A 24,491-nucleotide genomic window follows, 5' to 3' on the forward strand; every position below is an offset into this window, starting at 1 on the left:
TTTCCACTAGTTGTCCCTGTCAGTTCTGTGGTGGTCATAGTTAGAAGGGATCCAGCCTTTCGTCAATGTAACTTTAAGTAGCAGGTTTGGGTAATTCGCGTAGCACGTCAGGAGAATGGGGGTTAGCTAAAATGCAAAAATATTCTACTTTTGACGTAAATTTGACAAAAGCTGGATACCTTCTAACCATATGACCCAGTTATGTTTGGCTGTTTTAGACTGTTGACCCGGTAGCGAATGTAGAAGGGGTCATTCGGGTTACCCGCTCACCAACATGGCGTGGAGGGGTTGCGTTTTAAGATGGGCTCGGGCTGACATCATTAGTACAGCAACCAGAGGAAACAGGTATGGTGTACGGAATGTATTTTGTCCATGGCTGAGATCTTGGCAACTGATGTATGTATTGTCAGTCTGGAAATTATAGCCAAAACTCAGCTAACTACTGTAGGTTATCATGATGATGAACAGCTGATCACCTTGCTAGTGGTGCCAAAGTCCGCTAGTCTTTGCAACCACAGTTGTAGTAATATCGGTGGCTACTTGTTACCTCAGTATTCCCATTGAATTATTTTTTGATTAGTTGGACTTCTTCTGTGCCATGTAGCTAGCTATCTTTTGGGAGCTCCCAAAAGTCCTTTGTTGTTTACAAATTCTGCCGTGCAAATATGAAATAATGAATTTACAGTTAGCACAGTTTCTAATCCTGGTCCTGTTCAATGCTTGTAAAAGTACCCAATTGTCAAACTTGAGTAAAAGTAAAGATACCTTTTTAATAGAAAGTTTTTCAAGTAAAAGTGAATTACCCAGTAAAATACTACTTTAGTAAAAGTATTTGGTTGTAAATAGAGTGCTTTCGTAGATTATTCAGACGCCTCGACTTTTTTCCCCACGTTCTACTACAGCCTTATTCTAAAAAAATAATGTTTTTTTTGTTTTATTGAATACATCTACACACAGTACCACATAATGACAAAGCAGGTTTTTAGAAATATTTGAAAATGTATTAAAAATATAAAACAGAGATATCTTTATTGACATTATTATGGCAAGCAGCATACCACCCTGCATACCACTGCTGGCTTGCTTCTGAAGCTAAGCAGGGCTGGTCCTGGTCAGTTCCTGGATGGGAGACCAGATACTGCTGGAAGTGGTGTTGGAGGGCCAGTAGGAGGCACCCCTCTGGTCTAAAAAAATATCCCAAGACACTGTCCTGTGTAGGGTGCCGTCTTTCGGATGGGATGTTAAACGGGTGTCCTGACTCTCTGAGGTCATTAAAGATCACATGGCACTTATCGTAAGAGTAGGGGTGTTAACCCTGGTGTCCTGGCTAAATTCCCAATCTGGCCCTCAAACCATCACGGTCACCTAATAATCCCCAGTTTACAATTGGCTCATTAATCCCTCTCCTCTCCCGTGTAACTATTCTCCAGGTCATTGCTGCAAATGAGAATGTGCTCTCAGTCAACTTACCTGGTAAAATAATGGATAAATAAATACATAAGTATTCAGAACTTTTGCTTTGAGACTCGAAATTGAGCCCCGGTGCATCCTGTTTCCATTGATCATCTTTGAGCTGTTTCTACAACTTGTTTGGAGTCCACTTAAGGTAAATTCAATTGACTGGATGTGATTTGGAGAGGTACAGACCTGTCTATATAAGGTCCCACAATTGACACTGCATGTCAGTGCAAAAACCAAGCCATGAGGTCGAAGGAATTGTCTGTAGAGCTCTGAGACAGGATTGTGTCTGCACAGATCTGGGAAAGGGTACGAAAACATTTCTTCAGCATTGAAGGTCCCCAAGAACACAGTGGCCTCCACCATTCTTAAATGGGAGAAGTTTGGAACCGCCAATCAATGAAATGTATTTATAAAGCCCTTTTTACATCAGCCGATGTCGCACAGTTCTGTACAGAAACCCAGGCTAAAACCCCAAACAGCAAGCAATGCAGATGTAGAAGCACGGTGGCTAGGAAAAACTCCCTAGAAAGGGCAGAACCTAGGTAGAAACCTAGAGAGGAACCAGACTATGATGGGTGGCCAGTCCTCTTTTAGCTGTGCTGGGTGGAGATTATAACAGAACATGGCCAAGATGTTCAAACGTTCATAGATGACCAGCAGGGTCAGATAATAATAATCACAGTGGTTGTAGAGGGTGCAACAGGTCAGCACCTCAGGAGTAAATGTCAGTTGACTTTTCATAGCCGATCATTCAGCGTTAGAGACAGCAGGAGCGGTAGAGAGAGAGTCCAAAACAGCAGGTCCAGGACAAGGTAGCACGTCCAGTGAACAGGTCAGGGTTCCATAGCCCTGACTGGCTACCAAGACTCTTCCTAGAACTGGCCGTCCGGCCAAACTGGGCAATCGGGGGAGAAGGGCCTTTGTCAGGGAGGTGACCAAGAACCCAGTGGTCACTCTGACAGAGCTCCAGAATTTCTCTATGGAGATGGGAGAACCTTCCAGAAGGACTACCATCTCTGCAGCACTCCACCAATCAGGCCTTTATGGTAGAGTGGCCCGACGGAAGCCACTCCTCAGTAAAAGCACATAACACCCCGCTTGGAGTTTGCCAAAAGGCACCTAAAGGACTCTCAGATCATGAGAAACAAGATTCTCTGGTCTGATGATACCAAGATTGAACTCTTTGGCCAAGATTGAACTCTTTGGCTTGAACTCAGCGTCACTTCTGGAGGAAACCTGGCACCATCCCTATGGTGAAGAATTGTGGTGGCAGCATGAGATGTTTTTCAGCAGCAGGGACTGCGAAACTAGTCAGGATCAAGGGAAAGATAAACTGAGCAAAGTACAGAGAGATCCTTGATGAAAACCTGCTCCAAAGGTCTCAGGACCTCAGACTGTGGCGGAGGTTCGCCTTCCAACAGTACAATGACCCTAAGCACACAGCCAAGAGAATGTAGGAGTGGCTTCGGGACAAGTCTCAATGTCCTTGAGTGGCCCAGCCAGAGCCCAGACTTGAACCCAATCGAACATCTCTGGAGAGACCTGACAATAGCTGTGCAGCGATGCTCCCCATCCAACCTGACAGATCTGCAGAGAAGAATGGGAGAAACTCCCCAAATACAGGTGTGCCAAGCTTGTAGCGTCATACCCAAGAAGACTTGAGGCTGTAATGGCTGCAAAGTTGCTTCAACAAAGTACTGAGTAAAGGGTCTGAATACTTATGCAAATGTTATATATATTTACTTATTTATACATTTGCAAAATTTTCTAAAAGCCAGTTTTTGCTCTGTCATTATGGGCTATTGTGTGTAGATTGAGGGAAATTAAAAAAAAAAGTTACAAGAAGGCCGAAACATAAGAACGTTTTGGAAAAGTCTGTGTCTAAATTCTTTCCAAATGCACTGTATACTTAAGTATCAAAACTAAATGTAATTGCTAAAATATACTAAAGTGTTAATAATTAAAAATTCCTTGTATTAAGCAAAGCAGACGGCACCATTTTATTGTTTTTATTGTTTTTATTTGCAAACAATGCATTTGTGTTTAGTGAGTCCGCCAGATAAGAGGCAGTAGGGATGACCACGTTCTCTTGATAATTGTGTGAAATTGACCGTTTTCCTGTCCTGCTAAGCATTCAACATGTAACAAGTACTTTTGGGTATAAGGGAAAATGTACGGAGTAAAAAGTACATTATTTTCTTTAGGAATGTAGTTAAGTAAAAAACAACTTAAGTAGTACTTTTTAAAGTGTTTTTATTTAAGTACTCTACACCACTAGTCCTGGGGACCAAAAGGGTTGCACATTTTTGTTTTTGCCCTAGCCCGACACACCTGGGGTGTGTTCATTAGCAACAACGGTAGCAAAAACGGTTTACACTGCAGAAGGTTTTGCAACGGAAAAGGTTTTGCAAAGAACTAGTTACTATTGAACAAAATTCAGGTAGGTCCGTCCCTCCCCGTTCCCTTTGCTTAAGTTTGCCTCCATTTGGTTACTAGTGAATACACCCCGGATTCCACTTATCACTCAACAAACCTTTTTATTCGTGGAATTAGGTAGAGCTAGGGCAATAACAATAACTCCACTCCCCAGGACCAGGATGAAAAAACAATGATTAAGCAGATGCTCTTATCCCAAGTAACTTAGTAAGTTCCTCCCTTTACTTTCAAAATCACTTCTCTTTTCTCTAGAAGGAGGATTCAAACCATTTCTCCTTTTACTCAATGTTATTATAGCTAAATAATTGACCAATCATCTAGCTCTTACTCTTCCCTGTTTATGCTTTTCCCTAGATTCACCCTCAACACTCAACAAAGATGTAGCTTCAGGAAAGCAGCGAAGGAGACAAAGACCAAGAAGGGGGTCATAGAGGAGACGGGGCCCTCACACACAGAGCCCAGTGAAGGGCTCATCCACAAGAGGGGGGCATCTCCCCCCGTGCATCCCTCAGTGGCATACACACACCCCAGGAGCTTTGGCAGACTGGTCAAGCCCCTGGTGTTCACAATAGGGGTAGGTCTTTCTTTAACAAACACTATTCGATAAGCTATACTACAACACAGTACAATATAACTGCATTACCTGTTACACACTGAACAGCTATTACTGTTGCAGTAACAGAGGCCCCAGTAAGTCTATTGGCAAATTCAGCACAGCACTGACAGAATAAGGGGGACTAACACTATGTTAGTTTACAGCCTGTTCATTTGGCACAGCGGCCATCTGGCAGTATGAGTCACTAAAGTCCCGGGTCCAGAGCTACTTTGACGAGGTCCGTGCCGACTGGCTGGAGAAACTACGGCCGCAGAAACAGGGGGATCTTCGCAAATGGGTGAGATGAAGGATGGGTCTAAACATGCGTTATATTGGGTTGATCCTTTTTTTCATTTGTTTTATACCATGCCTCATTATTTTGTATTCATCTTTATTGATACATTATACTGGACATTTTTTTATTTTGCTGTCTTATTACCCAGCCTCTCCCCACAACATACACATACAGTACAACAGGCTGGAGGCAGCGCAGGGCCCCTGGAACAAGGGTTAAAGGTTATAGTCTCTCCGCCATTTGTAACTGAATGGGATTTGAAGGTTACGAGGAGCAATTCTTCTGGTGATTATTTTGATGAATTTGCAGTGCTGGCCTCTTTCAAGTTTTATAAGGAAAAGGGTTGATTTGGCCCAAGTTGTGGACTTTGCCACTCACACTAGGCCAAATATCTCAATGCACCCCCCAGGTTTGCAAGGCCAAATATCGCAATGCTCCCCCCCTCTTTTCTTGCTGAACTGTCGTCACACTGATGTCTTAGGGAGTTGATTCCCTATGCTGGGTCGTGTTCCTTACTACACACAACAAAATGTTTTAAAACATTTTGCAACAGAAAACTAAAATGTACGTTCCTTATTGGACCAGGTTGTCCCTCCCTGTTTCAGTCAGTTTTATTTTGTTCAGTGCCTAATGAACACAACCCAGGTTTTACTACATGTGTGGCTGTTTTTTCAGACCGGTTCTGTTTCTGTTACAGATCAACCAGTCGTGGAACGGCTTGAGTGAGGGACAACGTACTGTTACAGGTTAGTCTGTACTGAAGCCCATATTTTTTTCTTCTTGTGTGTCCTCTCGATAGTAACGAGTTGATACAGATATTTGGAGATGATGATTGTCACTTTCCCTACTGCCCTCTCTATCTTAAGATAATATTTACTTTTTGTCTGTACGAGACAGAAATGTACCCAACCACTTCAAATCACACATTATGATGGAAAGGCTGGAGCAGAGGGCAGCCGCAGTGAAGCACCCAATGTGCAGTTTAGGTTCCTTGCTCAAGGGAACATCCTGCCATCTTTTTCCACCCGTTAGCACCTCCCCCATCTTTCATTATCCACTAATCTCTCATCTCTCATTCATTCTGTCTTTTTCTACTCTCCTATCTCTCTCAGGGATCATAGCTGCTAATGCTGTTGTGTTTTGCTGTTGGAGGGTGCCGTCCCTCCAGCGCTCTATGATCAAATACTTCACATCCAACCCTGCCTCCAGTGAGTAGGGGAAACTATCCTATCATATCATAACAAATACACACAAAACTTGATCTCTGCCTCAGGAAGTGTTAATAGTAATAAGTGTCAGGATTAGGGCCCTGAGTTTTTCTTCACCTGACCAGGGAAATCTGGAGCCTCTGGAGCCCTTGTTATAGGCTATAGTTTTTCCTGGTCAGATAAACTAGAGGCCCTAATCATGGCACTTCATTACTATTAACACTGACAGAGATCCAGTTTATTTGACATGTATATTAAAAAATTACAGTAAAAACGTCATAAAAAAATATTAACAACTATACAGCCTCTATAGACCGATTTATACTCTGAAAAGACTTGTCCAATAAGAAATAGTGCACACAGTAGCAAACCCTAGCGAAACGTTTTGCGATGAAAATGTTTCTTATAGGAAGAATTCAGGTAGATCCCTCCCCGTTCCTATTGAACACTTCCCTAATCATCTCCTTCTGTCTGTATCCTATCCACAGAAACCCTGTGTTTCCCCATGCTCCTGTCCACGTTCAGCCACTACTCCTTCTTCCACATGGCGGCCAACATGTACGTCCTCTGGAGCTTCTCCTCCAGCATCGTCTCCATGCTAGGCAGGGAGCAGTTCATGGCTGTCTACGTGTCTGCAGGTACCAGCACGCGTGTGTGAGAGACAAATGGCAGATTGTAATAGACAGATTACTAATCCTGAAAGTACAGATTTATTTTCAGATAAATAATCAATCATCTCCTCATTGCCAGGTGTTATATCTACGATGTTCAGCTATGTGTGTAAGACAGCCAGCGGGCGCTTGGGTCCCTCGCTTGGAGCGGTAAGCACTAACATTTTAGACTCCCTTCGGAATTCCCCTTTACATCATGTTTCTGACATCACTTCCTGTCCTCTCCAGTCAGGAGCCATCATGACAGTCTTGGCTGCCGTCTGTACCAAAATGCCAGAGGCTAAGCTGGCAATCATCTTCCTCCCGATGTATGCTTTCTCTGCAGGCAATGTGAGTGAACAACCCTTACAGCACACTTAACCACACAGAAGTTCCATTCTGATTTTCTACCCATCTCCAGAAGTGTGCACTCAGGGATTTAAAGGAAAATTTTCAACTTCATATTCGTCATCTCCAGCACTACCCCCAACATCAACATATGTTAAAATGTCACGTTTTTATGTTTTGTAGTAAAAAAGATTAGTAGACAATGTCTGCTCACAACCAGTGGTGTAAAGTACTTAAGTAAAACTACTTTAAAGTATTCATTATGTAGTTTTGGGGGGTATCTGTACTTTAATATTTATAGTTTTGACAACTTTTACTTCACTACTTTCCTAAAGAAAATAATGTACTCTTTACTCCATACATTTTCCCTGACACCCAAAAGTGCCTGTTACATTTTGACAGGAAAATGGTCCGATTCATGCCCTTATCAAGAGAACATCCCTGGTCATCCCTACTGCCTCTGATCTGGTGGACTCACTAAACACAAATGCTTTGTTTGTAAATTAATATCAGTGTTGAAGTGTACCCCTGGCTATCCGCAAATAAGAAATACAAATAAATAAATTGTGCTGTCTGGTTTGCATAATATAAGTATTTTGCAATTATTAATACTTTTACATTTTAGCAATTCCATTTACTTTTGTTACTTAGGTCATACTTGAGTTTTAAATATACTTAAGTACTTTGTCCACCACTGCTCACAATTGGTCAACATCACATGAATAATACCAATGTCATTGGAAACACTTATCTTCCTCAGTCTTTTTTACTACAAAACATAGAAATGCATAGGGTGGTAGGGTGGTGCTGGAGATGATGACTATGAATACAATTGTGAAGTTTCCTTTTAAAAGTATTGGATTGGTGTAAGCATGGATGGAGGGAGTTTTCACCATAGTACACTCCCTCCCCCTCATGGGTATGAGGAATAAGGCAGGGAATTGCCAGGCACCTCACAATACAATAATATCATGATACTTCGGTGCCGATACGATATACAGTCCCAGTCAAAAGTTTGGACACACCTACTCTTTCCAGAGTTTTTCTTTATTTTTTTACAATTTTCTACATTGTAGAATAATAGTAATGACAAACTATGAAATAACACATATGGAATGTTTAACACAAAGTGATAGCAAATCGAAATAGCCACCCTTTGCCTTGATGACATCTTTGCACACTCTCTGCGTTCTCTCAACCAGCTTCATGAGGTAGTCACCTGAAATGCATTTCAATTAACAGATGTGTCTTGTTAATTACTTTGGTGAATTTATTTCCTTAAAATGTATTTGAGCCAGTCAGTTGTGTTTTGACAAGGTAGGGGTGGTATACAGAAGCTAGCCCTATTTGGTAAAAGACCAAGTCCATATTATGACAAGAACAGTTCAAATAAGCAAAGAGAAACGACAGTCCATCATTACTTTAAGACATGAAGGTCAGTCAATACGGAATATTTCAAGAAAGTTTTTTTCAAGTGCAGTCGCAAAAACCATCAAGCTCTATGATGAAACTGGCTCCCATGAGGACCGCCACAGGAAAGGAAGACCGAGTTATCTCTGCTGCAGAGGATAAGTTCATTAGTTATATGCCTCAGAAATTACAGCCCAAATAAATGCTTTCGAGTTCAAGTAACAGACATCTCAACAGCAACTGTTCAGAGGAGACTGTGTGAATCAGGCCTTCATGGTTGAATTTCTGCAAAAAAACCACTGCTAAAGGACACCAATAAGAAGAAGAGACTTGGTTGGGCCAAGACACACAAGCAATGGACATTAGACCAGTGAAAATTTGTGATTTTTGGTTCCAACAGCCATGGCTCTGTGAGACGCAGAGTAGGTGAACGGATGATCTCTGCATGTGTGGTTCCCACCATAAAGCGCGGAGGAGGTGGTGTGATGTTGCTTTACTGGTGACTGTCTGTGGTTTATTTAGAATTCAAGGCACTCTTAACCAGCAAGGCTTCCACAGCATTCTGCAGCGTTGCGCCATCCCATCTGGTTTGCGCTTAGTGGGACAATCATTTGTTTTTCAACAGGACAATGACCCAACACACCTGCAAGCTGTGTGGGGGCTATTTGACCAAGAAGGAGAGTGATGGAGTGCTGTATCAGATGATCTGGCCTCCACAATCACCCGACCTCAACCTAATTGAGATGGTTTGGGAAGAGTTGGACCGCAGAGTGAAGGAAAAGCAGCCAACATGTGCTCAGCATATGTGGGAACTACTTCAAGACGATTTGAAAAGCATTCCTAAAGAAGCTGGTTGAGAGAATGCCAAGGGTGTGCAAAGCTGTCATCAAGGCAAAGGGTGGCTACTTTGAAGAATCTCAAATTTAAAATATTTTTATTTATGTTTAACACTTATTTGATTACGACATGATTCCATATGTGTTATTTCATAGTTTTGATGTCTTCACTATTATTCTACAATGTAGAGAACAGTACACATAAAGAAAATCCTGGAATGACTGGTACTGTATATTGGGGTTCTCTCTCATTATATAAACAAACTCCGCAAAAAAGAAACGTCCTCACTGTCAACTGCATTTATTTTCAGCAAACTTAGCGTGTGTAAATATTTATATGAACTTAAGGTTCAACAACTGAGACACCATCTGAACAAGTTCCACAGACATGTGACAAATAGAAATGGAATGTGTCCCTGAATAAAGGGGGGGTCAAAATCAAAAGTAACAGTCAGTATCTGATGTGGCCACCAGCTGCATTAAGTATTGCAGTCAACCTCCTCCTCATGGACTGCACCAGATTAGCCAAGCTCTTGCTGTGAGATGTTACCTAACTCTTCCACCAAGGCACCTCCATGTTCCTGGACCTTTCTGGGGGGAATGGCCCTAGCCCTCAACCTCTGATCCAACAGGTCCCAGACGTGCTCAATGGGATTGAGATCCGGGCTCATCTCTGGCCATGGCAGAACACTGACATTCTTTGTCTTGCAGGAAATCATACACAGAACAAGCAGTATGGCTGGTGGCATTGTCATGCTGGAGGGTAATGCCAGGATGAGCCTGCAGGAAGGGTACCACATGAGGGAGGCGGATGTCTTCCCTGAAATGCACAGCGTTGAGATTGCATGCAATTCCAACAAGCTCAGTCCGATGATTCTGTGACACACCGCCCCAGTTCATGACGGACCCTCCACCTCCAAATCGATCCCGCTCCAGAGTACAGGCCTCGGTGTAACGCTCATTCCTTCGACGATAAACGCGACTCCATCCATCACCCCTGGTGAGACAAAACCGTGACTCGTCAGTGAAGAGCACTTTTTGCCTGTCCTGTCTTATCCAGCGACGGTGGGTTTTTGCCCATAGGTGGCGTTGTTGCCGGTGATGTCTGGTGAGGACTTGCCTTACAACAAGCCTACAAGCCCCCCCTACAAGTCCAGCCTCTCTCGGCCTATTGCGGACAGTCTGAGCACCAATGGAGGGATTGTGCGCTCCTGGTGTAACTCGGCAGTTGTTGTTGCCATTCTCCATCTGTCCCACAAGTGTGATGTTCGGATGTACCGATCCAGTGCAGGTGTTGTTACACGTGGTCTGCCACTGCGAGGACGATCAGCTGTTCGCCCTGTCTCCCTGTAGAGCTGTCTTAGGTGTCTCACAGTACGGACATTGCAATTTATTGCCCTTGCCACATCTGCAGTCCTCGCAGCATGCATAAGGCACGTTCATGCAGATGAGCAGGGAACCTGGGAATCTTTCTTTTGGTATTTTTCAGAGTCAGTAGAAAGGCCTCTTTTAGTGTCCTAAGTTTTCATAACTCTGACCTTAATTGCCTTCTTCAGGCTAGGGTCCTTTTTTTCTGAATTTCTGCCTGTTTCTCAGGCCCAGAAACATATAATTGTTACCATTGGATAGAAAACACTTTGAACTTTGTTCATGTTAATAATGTTAATATAATGTATGAGACTAACACAATTGATATGGTAGGAGAAAATCCAAATAAAAACCAACTGTAATTTATTTAATTTTTTCCGAGACCATGCTCTTACAATGGAAGGCAAAGGGGCATATGCAATTCCAGCTCCAAGATTGCAATTCCTATGGCTTCCACTAGATGTCAACAGTCTTTATTCAAGGTTTCAGCCTTGAAACTTGAATAATACAGAAGAAATATGAGTTTTAGTACGACGACACCAGTTTGGAAATCCGTGTTTGAGCGCCCGTCGAAGAGGACGCGCACCTGCTCATTTTGCTTTCCTATTGAACATACTACTTTCCGTATGAAATATTATAGTTTAATTACATTTTAGGGTACCTGGGCAGTACATGGGAACATATTTTGACTTGTTGAAACAAAGCTTAGGTGTCGTTTTTCGAATTCCTTTCTCTGCATGTTGAAGGAGTGGATTACTAAAATCGATGGCATCAACTAAAATGACTTTTTGGGATATAAAGAAGGATTTTATCTAACAAAAAGACACTACATGTTGTAGCTGGGACCCTTTCGATTGCAAATCAGAGGAAGATTTACAAAAATTTCATATTTATTCGCTATGTTTGATTTTTCTGAAGCCTGTTGTGCCGGTGTGAAAATGTTGATTTGTGGCGCCATCCTCATACAATGGCATGCTTTCGCTGTGAAGCCTATTGCAAATTGGACGGTGCCGTTATATTAACAAGAATTTGAGCTTTTAACTGATATAAGACACTTGTATGTTCCTAAATGTTTAATATCCATAATTTTTATGATTTATTTGAATTGGGCACCCTCCAATTTCACCAGAAGTTGTCAACAGGTGGCCTAGCCCTGAGAAGATTTATTAATTGCCTACCTTTTGTAAGCTGTTAGTGTCTTAATGACCGTTCCACAGGTGCATGTTCGTTAATTGTTTATGGTTCGTTGAACAAGCACGGGAAACGGTGTTTAAACCCTTTACAATGAAGATCTATGAAGTTATTTGGATTTTTATGAATTTTCTTTGAAAGACAGGGTCCTTAAAAAGGGACGTTTATTTTTTTGCTGAGTTTAAATACATATTTTCTCATGGCTCTCTTGCCCCTCTGCAGCAGGAATATGTTTGGAACATGTGCTTGGTCGACTAACACTACGACTATTTCTCTATCTACAGTTGAAGTCGGAAGTTTACATACACCTTAGCCAAATGCATTTAAACTCAGTTTTACAAAATTCCTGACATTTAATCCTAGTCTTAGGTCAGTTAGAATCACCACTTTATGTTAAGAATGTGTCATGTGAAATGTCAGAATAATAGTAGAGAGAATAATTTATTTCAGCTTTTATTACTTTCATCACATTTCCAGTGGGTCAGAAGTATCACGCCCTGACCTTAGTATTCTTTATTATTTTGGTTAGGTCATGGTGTGATATGTGTGTTTTTGTCTTATTCTAGGGTGTTTGAACCGTCTTGGGGTTTTGTAGATTTATGGGGTTGTTTCCGTGTAGGTCTATGGTTGCCTAAATTGGTTCTCAATTAGAGGCAGGTGTTTATCGTTGTCTCTGATTGGGAACCATATTTAGGCAACCATCTTCTTTGGGTATTTCGTGGGTTATTTTCCATGTTATGTTACACGTTAGCACATTGTTTATATAGCGGCCACGTTAGTCTTATTCGTTTTGTTGTTTTTGTTTAAGTGTTCTTCGTGTTCTTCATTTAATAAAGAAGAATGTATTCTAACCACGCTGCGCTTTGGTCTACTCCATACGACGATCGTGACAAGAAGTTTACATAGTCGTGGCCAAAAGTTTTGAGAATGACACAAATATTAATTTTCACAAAGTTTGCTGCTTCAGTGTCTTCAGATATTTTGTCAGATGTTACTATGGAATACTGAAGTATAATTACAAACATTTCATGTGTGTCAGGCATTTTATTGACAATTACATGAAGTTGATGCAAAGAGTCAATATTTGCAGTGTTGACTTCTTTTTCAAGACCTCTGCAATCCACCCTGGCATGCTGTCAATTAACTTCTGGGCCACATCCTGACTGATTGCAGTCCATTTTTGCATAATCAATGCTTGGACTTTGTCTGAATTTGTGGGTTTTGTTTGTCCACCCGCCTCTTGAGGATTGACCACAAGTTCTCAGTGGGATTGAGTCTGGGGAGTTTCCTGGCCATGGACCCAAAATATTAATGTTTTGTTCCCCGAGCCACTTAGTTATCACTTTTGCCTTTTGCCAACCAGAAGCTTCTAAAGCCATGACACCATTTTCTGGAATTTTCCAAGCTGTTTAAAGGCACAGTCAACTTAGTGTATGTAAACTTCTGACCCACTGGAATTGTGATACATTTAATTAGAAGTGAAATAATATGTCTGTAAACAATTGTTGGAAAAATGACTTGTCATGTACAAAGTGGATGTCCTAACCGACTTGCCAAAACTATAGTTTGTTAACAAGAAATGTATGGAGTGGTTGAAAAACCATTTTTAATGACTCCAACCTAAGTATATAATCTTCCACTTTCAACTGTATGCCATATATTGCAACTCAATACTGTTTTTTATTGCGATTCGATGTTCCAAACATATTGCTGCGGCAGAAGGACAAGAGAGCCATTAGAAAATACGTTTTGATCAGTCATGGAAATAAAAGTGCTGAAATCACAAGTGCTGGTTCCCTATTTAAAAGATGGAGAATCAGCTATGAAGGAAAATTACTGGAATTTTGGTACAGGTACAGGAAACTAAGGCAAAAATTAAAATGGTGATATTGAGCTATACTGAACAAAAATATAAATAGAAAATGTAAAGTGTTTGTCCCATGTTTCATGAGCTGAAATAAAAGATCCCAGAAATGTTCCATATGCGCAAAAAGCTTATTTCTCTAATTTTGTGCACAAATTTGTTTACATCCCTGTTAGTGAGCATTTCTCCTTTGCCAAGTTAATCCATTCACCTGACCGGTGTAGCAGATCAAGAAGCTAATTAAACAGCATGATCATTACACAGGTGCACCTTCTGCTGGGGACAAATATAATTTTGTTCATTTCTCTACCATAAACCGCCTCCAATGTAAATTTAGAGAATTTGGCAGTACGTTCAACCAGCCTCACAACCGCAGACCACGTGTGACAATGCCAGCCCAGGACCTCCACATTTTGCTTCTTCACCTGCGAGCTCTTTTGAGACCAGCCACCCAAACAGCTGATGAAACTGAGTGTTTCTGTCTGTAATAAAGTCTTTGTCTGCCCAGTCATGTGAATCTATTGATTAGGGCCTAATGAATTTATTTCAACTGACTGATTTCCTTATATGAACTGTAACTCATTGAAATTATTGCATATTGCGTTCATATTTTTGTTCCGTGTATATATCTAATTTTTTCCCCCTCATCACTAGAGTGTACATGTGTACAGTTCAGGAGAAGGGTACAGAATCGGAATGTAGTCAAACTGTCCTTTGTATGCATTTTGCACACATCTTTATGCTACTTGGTGATTTAGTATTGTTGGTATTTCAGATTTTTGTTACGATGTGTGTTGGCATGTCTGATTTGGTATGTGTTTTGACAATTAGGATTTGGTCTTATTGTGGCTTTTGTTAAATACCTTTAGTAGGGTGTCTTATGTGACCCATTGTGCAAATCAAATCAGTTTATTTGTCACGTGCGCCGAATACGTAGACCTTACAGTGAAATGCTTACTTAGGGGTTGGGGGGGTGGCACACAATGCAAATAGTCCGGGTAACCATTTGGTTACCTGTTCAGGAGTCTTATGGCTTGGGTGTAAAAACTCTTGAGAATCCTTTTTGTCCTAGACTTGGCTCTCCAGTACCGCTTGCCATGCGGTAGTAGAGAGTTCAGTCTGTGGGTGGGGTCTTTGACAATTTTTAGGGCCTTTCTCTGTCACCGCCTGGTGTAGAGGTCCTGGATGACAGGCAGCTTAGCCCCAGTGATGTACTGGGTCGTACACACTACCCTCTGAAGTGCCTTGCGGTCCTTTGGCCGAGCAATTGTCGTACCAGGCAGCGACGCAACCGGTCAGGATGCTCTCGATGTTGCAGCTGTAGAACCTTTTGAGGATCTCAGGACCCATGCCAAATCTTTTTTGTTTCCTGAGGGGGAATTGGCTTTGTCGTGCCCTCTTCACGGCTGTCTTGGTGTGTTTGCCATCAAGCATGCTGTTTGAAGGATACACACACCAGGAGAGCTCTCAAGACTTGGATCACTGATTCTTGGCAAAAGTGTATCTTAAATAATCCCAAATAAATAAAAATGTATTTTTTCTCCCCCTTAGTAGCTCTGACTTTACTGATAGCTACTTCATTGGGGAAAATGTACTTACTATGACTGTGATCTGTGCTTGTCCCTCCTAGCTGTTTTACGATGAATGCTCTGGATAAGCATGTCTGCTAAATGACTAAAATGTAAGTGTGAGTCCAGGAAGTTATTTGTTGTCCTGTTTATTCACACCATCTGTTTTCTCTTCTCCTGTCCAGGCATTGAAAGCCATAGTAGCTATGGACACAGCTGGCCTAGTTTTAGGATGGCGGTACTTCGACCACGCGGCCCATCTCGGCGGAGCTCTTTTTGGCATGTAAGTCTTACTCTTGTTCAGCTAGGCGGAAAACCTTTTGGCATGCAAGTCAGCTTCAAGTCCATCTGTCTGTCTGCTCTCATTCACTTATTCAATTACTCTCTCACACACTCATCCCCATTAAAATGACTTGCACAGGGCAGCAACAAAACATCTCAACATCTAATCAAGCTAGCTGTCTTTGACCATCTTCTCCACAATACCCCGGCTCTGCCAATTTTTGTTTGGGCGTCACTTAATCCTCTACCCCCACCCCCTCTAAAAACTGCTCCAGGGGCACCACTATTCTTCTCTTACCCTGTGCCGCTCCCAACCAACCGTGTACATGTGTGGTATTGGATCGGGTACCAAGACAGCCAAAATTGACAAATTAAGATATGTTATTGTATTCTCGTTTAAGCTCTGTCATTCTACCTCTCTTCCTATCTCTATATGTTCCTCACCTATTCTCTCTCTCTCTCTCTGATTTTTTTTTTGTAGCTGGTACATCATGTATGGCCATGAGCTGATATGGAAGAATCGCGAGCCTCTAGTGAAGGTGTGGCACGACCTTAGGACGAAGGGTCCTGGTGGGGGAGGAAACGGTGGCAGCGGTCCCCTGTAGAGCGCAATGGACAGTGTGAATGCATATGGATGGCAGAAGATTGTCAATATTATCAACAGCCTTGCTGGCCACACAAACCAAACTCTCCATTTACCCCACACAGACACAAGCTCTACGTTTGTCTCTCACACTCACATGTAAATGCCATCTGTATTCAGTACTCTCTCTCACTCACTTATACACACACACACTACAAAATAATGCAGGGCTTTTGTGTTAATCATGCTTTTATGTGTTTGTGAGAGAAGAGAGGACACAATGGGGACATATTGTGAATACAGGCCCTAGTGTAACTCAATAAAGTGTTGATCTATAATTAGTTTAACCTTTTTACGTCATAATCAGTAAGATTATATGTGAATATGGACCCAGGAGCCTACAGGTCGTCATCATCTCCCCAAATGCTGAGGTGGAGGTTTAAACCCTAAGATACGAAACCCCTCCCACTGTCAGTACAGGGGATGGCTAGGGAGCTACAATGTCAAAACCAATGATATCACGTCTACATGTGTTTTTATTTGATGAAGTCTATATTCAAAAGCACTCATTATTCACTGGTCCCTGCAAAGAGCAGGTGTTAATGTTTTGTAGACTCAGTGTGTGTACAGGAATATTTGTTGTAGATTAAAGAAAACATTTAGTTTATTTGATTCAAGTAAAATGTGTATTTGTCTTGTTCCAGGCTATAGCTCTACTTTGATTTATTTCCATATGTACAGTATTTACCATGTAGGATTGCCTTTACTATTTCACTAAAAGAGTCTCATGTCTATCAAACTGAGAAAGGTGATGGACTGCTCCCTCTTCAGTCCTTCACCAGTAAACCATTAACTAAGCTGTAAAACTATACAACAAAATGTGGAATAAGTCAAAGGGTATTGGCACTGTATGTCGGTAGTTCAGATAAAGTATTTTCCTGGTTGTTAAAACCACGTTAACAAAACGTCTTTGTACAACCATCATACAATCTGACCATGATAACATAAAATACATCATATTGATGACAGTGCAACCAGTTTTGCCAACTGGGATATAGCTAACACTCATTGTTTGTAGGTTAATAACTACTACATAACAAAAACATTTTGTTCTGCCTTCTCTCTTCCAAGTAAATCAGGCAGCATGACCGACCACTATGCTTTTAGCCTTCCAGGTCCTGGGTCTGTCTTTAGGGGTGATGGGTTGGTGTCTGGAGAACAGTGGCAAGAACAGTTCCCATTCCTGGAGGGTCCACAGCCACTCTCAGGCTGTCACAACCAACAACTGGCAGTTTGAGGGCCTGTGAATGACCTGCGCAGCCACGTCTCTGGGCTCTGTGCAGTGCCAGAGATACAATACTGTACTGGGGCTACCAGGTGAGAGACACATGCAGGGCTCAGTGCAATACTCACATGGAGTATTAAAGGGCCAATCTTTAGTTTAAACAAAAACAAAATAGTTTTGGTAAACAGCGGAGGAATGTTGTTGGAGAAATGTAACCACTTTCAAATTCAAAGAGCACCATGGATGCATGAACTGACCATCCAAACTATAGTTTTAACCATGTTCAAAAAAATCCTCAGCAATCTATACAGAATACCCCATAATGACAAAGCGAAAACAGTTTTTAGACCCTTTGCTATGAGACTCGAAATTGAGCTCTGCTGCATCCTGTTTCCTACTGATCATCCTTGAGATGTTTCTACAACTTGATTGGAGTCCAACTGTGGTAAATTCAATTTATTGGATATGATTTTGAAAGGCACACACCTGTCTGGCTCAGTCGGTAGAGCATGGCGCTTGCAACGCCAAGCGTCGTGGGTTCGATTCCCGTTGGGGCCACCAATATGTAAAAGAAGTGGCCCCAGCCGACTTGTAAGTCGCTTTGGACAAAAGCGTCTGCTAAATGGGATATATTATATAAGGTCCAACAGTTGACTGCATGTCAGAGTAAAAACCAAGACATGAGGTCGAAGAAGTTGTCCGTAGAGCTTCGAGACAGGATTGTGTCGAGGCACAGATCTGCGGAAGGGTACCAAAACATTTCTGCAGCATTGAAGGTCCCCAAGAACACAGTGGCCTCCATCCTTCTTAAATGGAACAAGTTTAGAACCACCAAGACACTTCCTAGAGCTGGCCGCCCAGCCAAACTGAACAATCGGGGGAGAAGGACCTTGGTCAGGGAGGTGACCAAGAACCCGATAGTCACTCTAATAGAGCTCTATAGTTCTTCTATGGAAATGGGAGAACCTACCGGAAGCACAGCCGTCTCTGCAGCACTCCACCAATCAGGCCTTTTTCAGGCCTTTAGTGACCAGACGGAAGCCACTCCTCAGTAAAAGGAACATGGCAGCCCGCATGGAGTTTGCCAAAAGAATCTCTGGTCTGATGAAACCAAGATTGAACTCTTTGGCTTGAATGCCAAGTGTCACATCTGGAGGAAACCTGGCACCATCCCTACAGTGAAGCATGGTGGTGGCAGAATCAAGCTGTGGGGATGTTTTTCAGTGGCAGGGACTGGGAGACTAGTCAGGATCGAGGCAAAGATGAACAGAACAAAGTACATAGAGATCCTTGATGCAAACCTGCTCCAGACCTCAGACTGGGGCGAAGGTTCACCTTCCAATAGGACAACGACCCTAAGCACACAGCCAAGGCAATGCAGGAGTGGCCTGGGACAAATTTCTGAATGTCCTTGAGTGGCCCGGACTTGAACCCGATCGAACATGACCTGAAAATAGCTGATCAGCAACACCCATTCATCCTGACAGAGCTTGAGAGAATCTGCAGAGAGGAATGGGAGAAACTCCCTAAATACAGTTGTGCCAAGCTTGTAGCGTCATAACCAAGGAGATTGTAGGCTGTAATCGCTGCCAAAGGTGTTTCAATTAAGTATTGAGTAAAGGGTCTGAATACTTATGTAAATATAATTTATATATAAATTAGCAAACATTTCTAAAATACGTTTTTTGATGAGGGGGGGGACTATTTTATCAACTTTAGAATAAGGCTGTAACCTAACAAAATGTTTAAAAAGTCAAGGGTTATGAATACTTTCTGAAGGCACTGTCATGACTTTACTTTCATTAATATTATGACTGTTATTTATTTAATCAACCAACTATGTTTAATTGTTACCCGATTAAATTAGTCATGTAACAATTAACTCATTAGGATTTGGGACACCACGGAAGAGGTCGTTTAAAGAGTTATCATCTTGAATTAAACTTTAAATGTCATTACCTATCACATCAATAAACAGTCATCTTGATATGATAAGAGATAATGATTATTATCATTCGGGAACAGTTGTAATCTCATCCATCTGCAAAAACCGAATCCTTACTCTTGATTCAGTACTACACAAATTGGTTTAATTATGTATTTACTAGCTAACTATATAATAACTGGATAACATATACACTTAATACATGAGACAAAGGTCCCTAGTGGACTTTTACAATACGGTGGCTTTTTACACAACAACATGGAGAAAGAGAAAAAGACACTCATCGTCGATACTTTTCAGAACTATCCTCACATTTATCATATAGTTTGTACATGAACCGATGCCCATTTGGAATAAGGAATCATGCGTGATTTGACAAGAGTAGTAGGATGGTTTGAAGAGTTTGAGATATTTGACTCAGGACAGCTAATCAGCAGTACCAGTGATTGTCTGAGAGGGGAATTTGTTTTACTCCTCGTGTTGGTATTCAGGATTGGGACCACAGTGGACATGAGCTGCAGCTCGCCGTCTCTCTGGTCTAAAAGAAGGTGAGTTTATTTCTTCACCTCATGTTGAGGTTTAAAGTTCCAACCATTTCAAACATGTAGCTCTCGCCTCATGTTTCCTGGTCTCTGAGATTCAGGTTTAAACCACTTTAGACTTGGGCTGCAACTCCCCATCTTTCCTGGTCTATTGTTAATTTCTGTGGGCAATCCTTTTATGCACTCAAGTCAAAAGGGGACGGTTCCGTCAGTCTGACATGCTCTCTGACCTCATTCAGGGCGTGGCTACTTACTATGAACAGTATATAGGAGATTCTCTAATCCCTCCGAAAATCACATTCATATCTTAACAAAAATACTTCAATAATTATGCACAACATTGGATGGAAACTTGACAGATAAAGGGGATATACTTTCCAAGTTACAGTATTTATTTTATACCAGTTTTTTAATGACATAACAAAATAAATAACAACATGACATTAGTTTTCTATAGCTCCCCACTGACCATTCCCCACATTCTTATGTTAGACATATTGATCCAGTATTCAGTTTTGGACGTGTTAGAATTTTGGCGAGAAAAGCTGTCTGTTAACAAAGACATTCCTTTGCTTGATACTAAAGGGGGAGAAAGATCCCCCTTCTCCTGTACTTTACAACAGGGTATAAGCTGTCAAATATCTTCCTCGGATACCACAAAGACATACTTCCTTCCCTGGTAGATGCCTCAAGTTCCAAAATGAGGAGTGTGTATGCACGGACATTAGTTTGTGGGCAAAAGCAATGTATAAACATTGCAAAGGCGCCTTTCGATTAACAAATGCCAGCCAACAGTGTGACCCTAGCAGTTACATTAAAATCCTTAGACTCTTGATGTAGTTTTACATTTGTAAGGTGAATATGCTGCTTTGATAAGTGTCCATACAGCACAAATTAATTAAGAAACTGAGCAATGATCTAAAGAAGTATTTGCGTTACAAAAGTATTGTGTAGTTGAGGCTGACATACTGTATCTGTTAAATAAATTGTAGCATGCCTGTAGTACGGCTTCTATATTAGGACAGCCTCAGCAGGACTTTTTGAAGCTGTTCTTATAATGGACACTGTAGTACGGTAGTCTTTTTGAATTCCTTTCCAATGTGACGGACACTTTCAACTGGCTACCTCCGGACTGAAGAATGCATGCCATATGGTCTCAGTTTCAGGCCATGAAAGTACTCTGGATGTAAATCGCACAAGTATGTATCATTGTATCATCGCTCAGTCAATCGTTGACAGTCACACTGACCTTGGTTTCCTTTCACCTCTATGACACAGCAACAGGCTCCTAGATAACCACATGTTCATAAGAATGAAGAACTGTAGTCAGAACCTTACCACCAAAGGTCAGAGTACTTTCATTGTTACAGAGAGAGAATAAAAGAGTTTTGTCTAACCTGAAAATAATAGTGAGCATATTCTAAGGAGATACCAATGGCAAACTCCAATGGCAGGCATCTATTGTGAAACTCCTGATTTAATAGTGAGGAAGTCAAACAGTGTCATTGCTTTTGATTAACCAATCTGTCATATTGTTTATCTCCTTAGACTACCCCTAAGCTCAAAACCCTTGTCACTGTCACCTTATAGGTGAAGCCTCTATGGTTTTTACATGCCTCTTATCACTTTTACAACCCTTCTGCAAAGACTAAAGATCCCTGCTTTTGAAACAAGACAACAGACACCCAGCACATTGGACACCAAGCAGGAACATAGGACAACTTACATATCTCGTGCGGCCATTTTCAATCATCCTGTGTGTCTGAGGGTTTCAACCTCAAGACATTAGAAGCCTTATCCTACACTTGTGTGTGTGGGCTCTGGGTGATCATGTCGACGGAGGTGGAACTAACTGGGTTTCTGTTGTGCGTAGCAAGCTGCCTGCTCACAGGCTCCTCACTAGCCAATGACTACTGGAAGATGTCCTCAGTGTCTGGCAGTGTCATCGTATCCACATGTCAGTTCCAGAATCTATTTCACTCGTGTGCCGAAAACAGCGCCGGCATTAGGAACTGGAAAGACTTTGAGTCTATGCTCGCTCTGCCTGGTAGGTTCTGGACTGACTGCTACTTCCAAACTGGACCAATAGATAATCTCCCAAACCTGTCCCAAACATTATTAGCAAATGAGTTTGACACCACTTGTCAAAGGGAACTGTAAAGGGAAAAGTTTCCTGCTCCTCTGTCACTTGCCGACTCCCTCTTAAACAAATGGTTAATGTTATGCGATGCGATTTTGCTGTGTGAAGGTCAGTCAATTACATACAGCAACCTTAACTAGTCCGCTTTGTTGGATTCCTGATGTTGCCAAATGTTTTAAGAATAAGAGGAACACAATCTGTTTTCATATATTCTCAATGGAGTGTCACTTCAGCAAACATGAATGATCCATGTATTGCTACAGTTCTGTATCTTAGACACACCCTACATCTGATTTAACGGCATTTGTTTGTGTGCCATTTGTAGTTGACATACAGGAAGTTGATATAGGCATTTAGCGGTGTCTAACAATGAAAAAAGGCCACCAGTACTTGCTTGATAGCATCAATTGAAGTCTGTTTATTTTCTTTAGGCAATATGTCCCACTAGCACACCCTGCAAAATTTCTGCTATGCCTTCTTTAGTGTGTGTGTGTGTGTGTGTGTGTGTGTGTGTGTTGTGAGTCACGCAAGGGGATAGAGGTGAGCACATTTCCCGTATTGACTCCAAGGCCCAGTCTGCTCAGGCCCTCTATCGATCCAATGTCTGTTGTTGACTGGAACTCTGTTTCTTCCTGTGGTCAGATTACATACAGGCATGTCGAGCCCTGATGATCATCGCTCTGCTCCTGGGTCTAGCTTCCATCATTGTGTCAGTGCGGGGGCTGAAATGCACAGAGATCGGCAGCACTTCTGAACAGGTCAAGGGCGAAATCACTCTGTCCGGCGGCAGCTTGTTCATCTTATCAGGGTGTGTCCCCAACTGCCAGCATCATCACCTGAGTACCAATCTCTCTCTCTCGCTTCTTCTTCCCCCCACTCCGCATCTCTCTTTCTTCTGCTGTTTATCAACCATCTCAATCTGCCTCCTGCAGGTCTTTCCACCTTGACTGCTGTGTCATGGTACGCTGCACGGGTGGTGCAGGAGTTCCATGAGTAAGGTGAATACACATCCCAAAAGCTGAAGGTACTGCCTGGGAATTGGCGTTCTAGTTAGATCCTCAACCAATCAATTAAAACCTTGTTAATAAAAACCTTTTATTGAAGGACTCATTCTGATTTGGTTACACACACACGTAAAGTTGATTCATTCTCTGTCCCTGTAGGTTTGAGCTGAGTACAGGTCTATACAGGTCGGCCATTCTAGGTGGGGTCATGCTCTGCTGTTCCGGTAAGAGAGGTCCATCAGCACCACCAACAAGGTGAGTAATTGCGCCCACAAAGTTGAGTCCCAAATTACACATTAATCCCTATATAGTGCAGTATAGGGCTCTGGTCAAAAGTGGTGCACTATATAGCCATTTGGGATGCAACAAAGACACTTCCTACTCCCAAAGCTAACGCGCAAGCTAACCATTATCCTACCAAAACCATGGTCTTGGTTGGGCAAAGAGAGGACAACGCTATCTCAGGTCTCCAGGCAGGTGATGGGCTAGCCAACACTAGTTAGCTAACGATTTCCCATCTGTTACATGAACTAGTCAAAGAAATCATTGTTGCCCAATCTTTTGTACCCTGCTTGTCTTACAGGGGATATTCATACAACTACTCAAAAACAAGACTTGGACAACAGATCTACAGGGCAGCACCTGTGTCTGTCGGGGAGTTTAAAAAAAATCTTGTTTGTTTGTCTGTTTCCATTTATTACTTCAGTAAAGTGTAATTTTACTGGTTTGCATTTGCTGTTATATTTTTGTTGTTTTGTTGTTGTTGTCTTCTTGAGTTGTGTGGGTCACTGTGAATATTAATGCAATGTTTATTACTTTGAAATGTTTTGAAAATAAAACAACTTCTCTATTGATGATTATTGTTCTATTGATATTTTATATCTAAATTAATAGAAAATATAAGCTATGCCACAACTCCAAATTAATGGACAAGATACCCACTGGCCACAGACCTCTAATCCACATTGGTTTAACGTAATTTCATTGAAATGATTGATTCAATCAGTGTGTGCCCAGTGGGTAAGTAGTGAATCCTTTGATTCTAATCTGACTATAGCCATATGTTCAAGTAATGTCTTGTGATTGCTCAGCTCCTTGCTTGACATTTAATGAAAAAAACATTGTGATATTCTGTTCTTTAACATTTCATCTGATATGTCTACAATGTGACTAATTTAGATACTTTGGTCAGAATCTGTTGTACAAATCTACAGTTGGACTGTTTTAAACAGGGAAAATACAGTAATTGGTTCATATAACCACCATCACTGTGCTAGATTATTTGTTTCACTTTCTCCCTCCACTTGCCACTGACTGGGCTTGAACCCCACTTAGAAAAAATGGTTCATTCGGTTTCTATATAGAATTTTTGGGGTCGTTGGTCAAAAGGTTCAAGCCTCTGAAGATAGAAAGTCAGCCTGCAGGCTGAATGGTGTTTCCTCCGATACATTGGTGTGGCTGGCTTCTGGGTTAAGCGAGC

The 24,491-nt window shown here is 41.8% G+C and overlaps 2 protein-coding genes across 3 annotated transcripts; both read left to right on the forward strand.

The window, feature by feature from the left end:
* Window positions 1-81: 81 nt before the first annotated feature.
* parlb (presenilin associated, rhomboid-like b) lies at window positions 82-16,778 on the forward strand. Its single transcript, XM_064984118.1, has 10 exons — window positions 82-345; window positions 4,252-4,471; window positions 4,650-4,790; window positions 5,485-5,533; window positions 5,900-5,995; window positions 6,484-6,633; window positions 6,746-6,816; window positions 6,895-6,996; window positions 15,416-15,513; window positions 15,994-16,778. Exons 1-10 carry the CDS (start codon window positions 275-277, stop codon window positions 16,115-16,117), a joined length of 1,122 nt encoding a protein of 373 aa, XP_064840190.1. The 5' UTR covers window positions 82-274; the 3' UTR covers window positions 16,118-16,778.
* Window positions 16,779-17,233: 455 nt separating this feature from the next.
* Window positions 17,234-23,857, forward strand: LOC135551470 (claudin-15-like). 2 transcript variants are annotated; one of them, XR_010457314.1, is made up of 5 exons: window positions 17,234-17,472; window positions 22,650-22,815; window positions 22,940-23,005; window positions 23,171-23,266; window positions 23,595-23,857. XR_010457314.1 is itself a non-coding variant. In XM_064982679.1 (5 exons), the coding sequence occupies exons 1-3, from the start codon at window positions 21,698-21,700 to the stop codon at window positions 22,998-23,000; spliced, it is 444 nt and encodes a 147-aa protein (XP_064838751.1). In that variant the 5' UTR covers window positions 21,552-21,697; the 3' UTR covers window positions 23,001-23,005; window positions 23,171-23,266; window positions 23,595-23,857. The 2 variants fall into 2 exon arrangements, 1 of the variants encoding a protein (XP_064838751.1); XM_064982679.1 differs by lacking the exon at window positions 17,234-17,472 and adding an exon at window positions 21,552-21,914.
* The last annotated feature ends 634 nt before the right edge of the window (window positions 23,858-24,491 follow it).

The sequence above is a fragment of the Oncorhynchus masou genome, chromosome 13, assembly GCF_036934945.1.
Source record: "Oncorhynchus masou masou isolate Uvic2021 chromosome 13, UVic_Omas_1.1, whole genome shotgun sequence".
NCBI lineage: Eukaryota > Metazoa > Chordata > Actinopteri > Salmoniformes > Salmonidae > Oncorhynchus > Oncorhynchus masou.

Bases quoted from the DNA above. Each gene is read 5' to 3' on its own strand.
- parlb (XM_064984118.1), top strand. From the start codon at position 275: ATGGCGTGGAGGGGTTGCGTTTTAAGATGGGCTCGGGCTGACATCATT. The intron at 5,996-6,483 runs GTGAGTAGGGGA...TCCTATCCACAG, and splicing joins CACATCCAACCCTGCCTCCA to AAACCCTGTGTTTCCCCATG. The intron at 15,514-15,993 runs GTAAGTCTTACT...TTTTTTTTGTAG, and splicing joins GGCGGAGCTCTTTTTGGCAT to CTGGTACATCATGTATGGCC.
- LOC135551470 (XM_064982679.1), top strand. From the start codon at position 21,698: ATGTCGACGGAGGTGGAACTAACTGGGTTTCTGTTGTGCGTAGCAAGC. The intron at 21,915-22,649 runs GTAGGTTCTGGA...TCCTGTGGTCAG, and splicing joins GTCTATGCTCGCTCTGCCTG to ATTACATACAGGCATGTCGA. The intron at 22,816-22,939 runs GTGTGTCCCCAA...TGCCTCCTGCAG, and splicing joins AGCTTGTTCATCTTATCAGG to GTCTTTCCACCTTGACTGCT.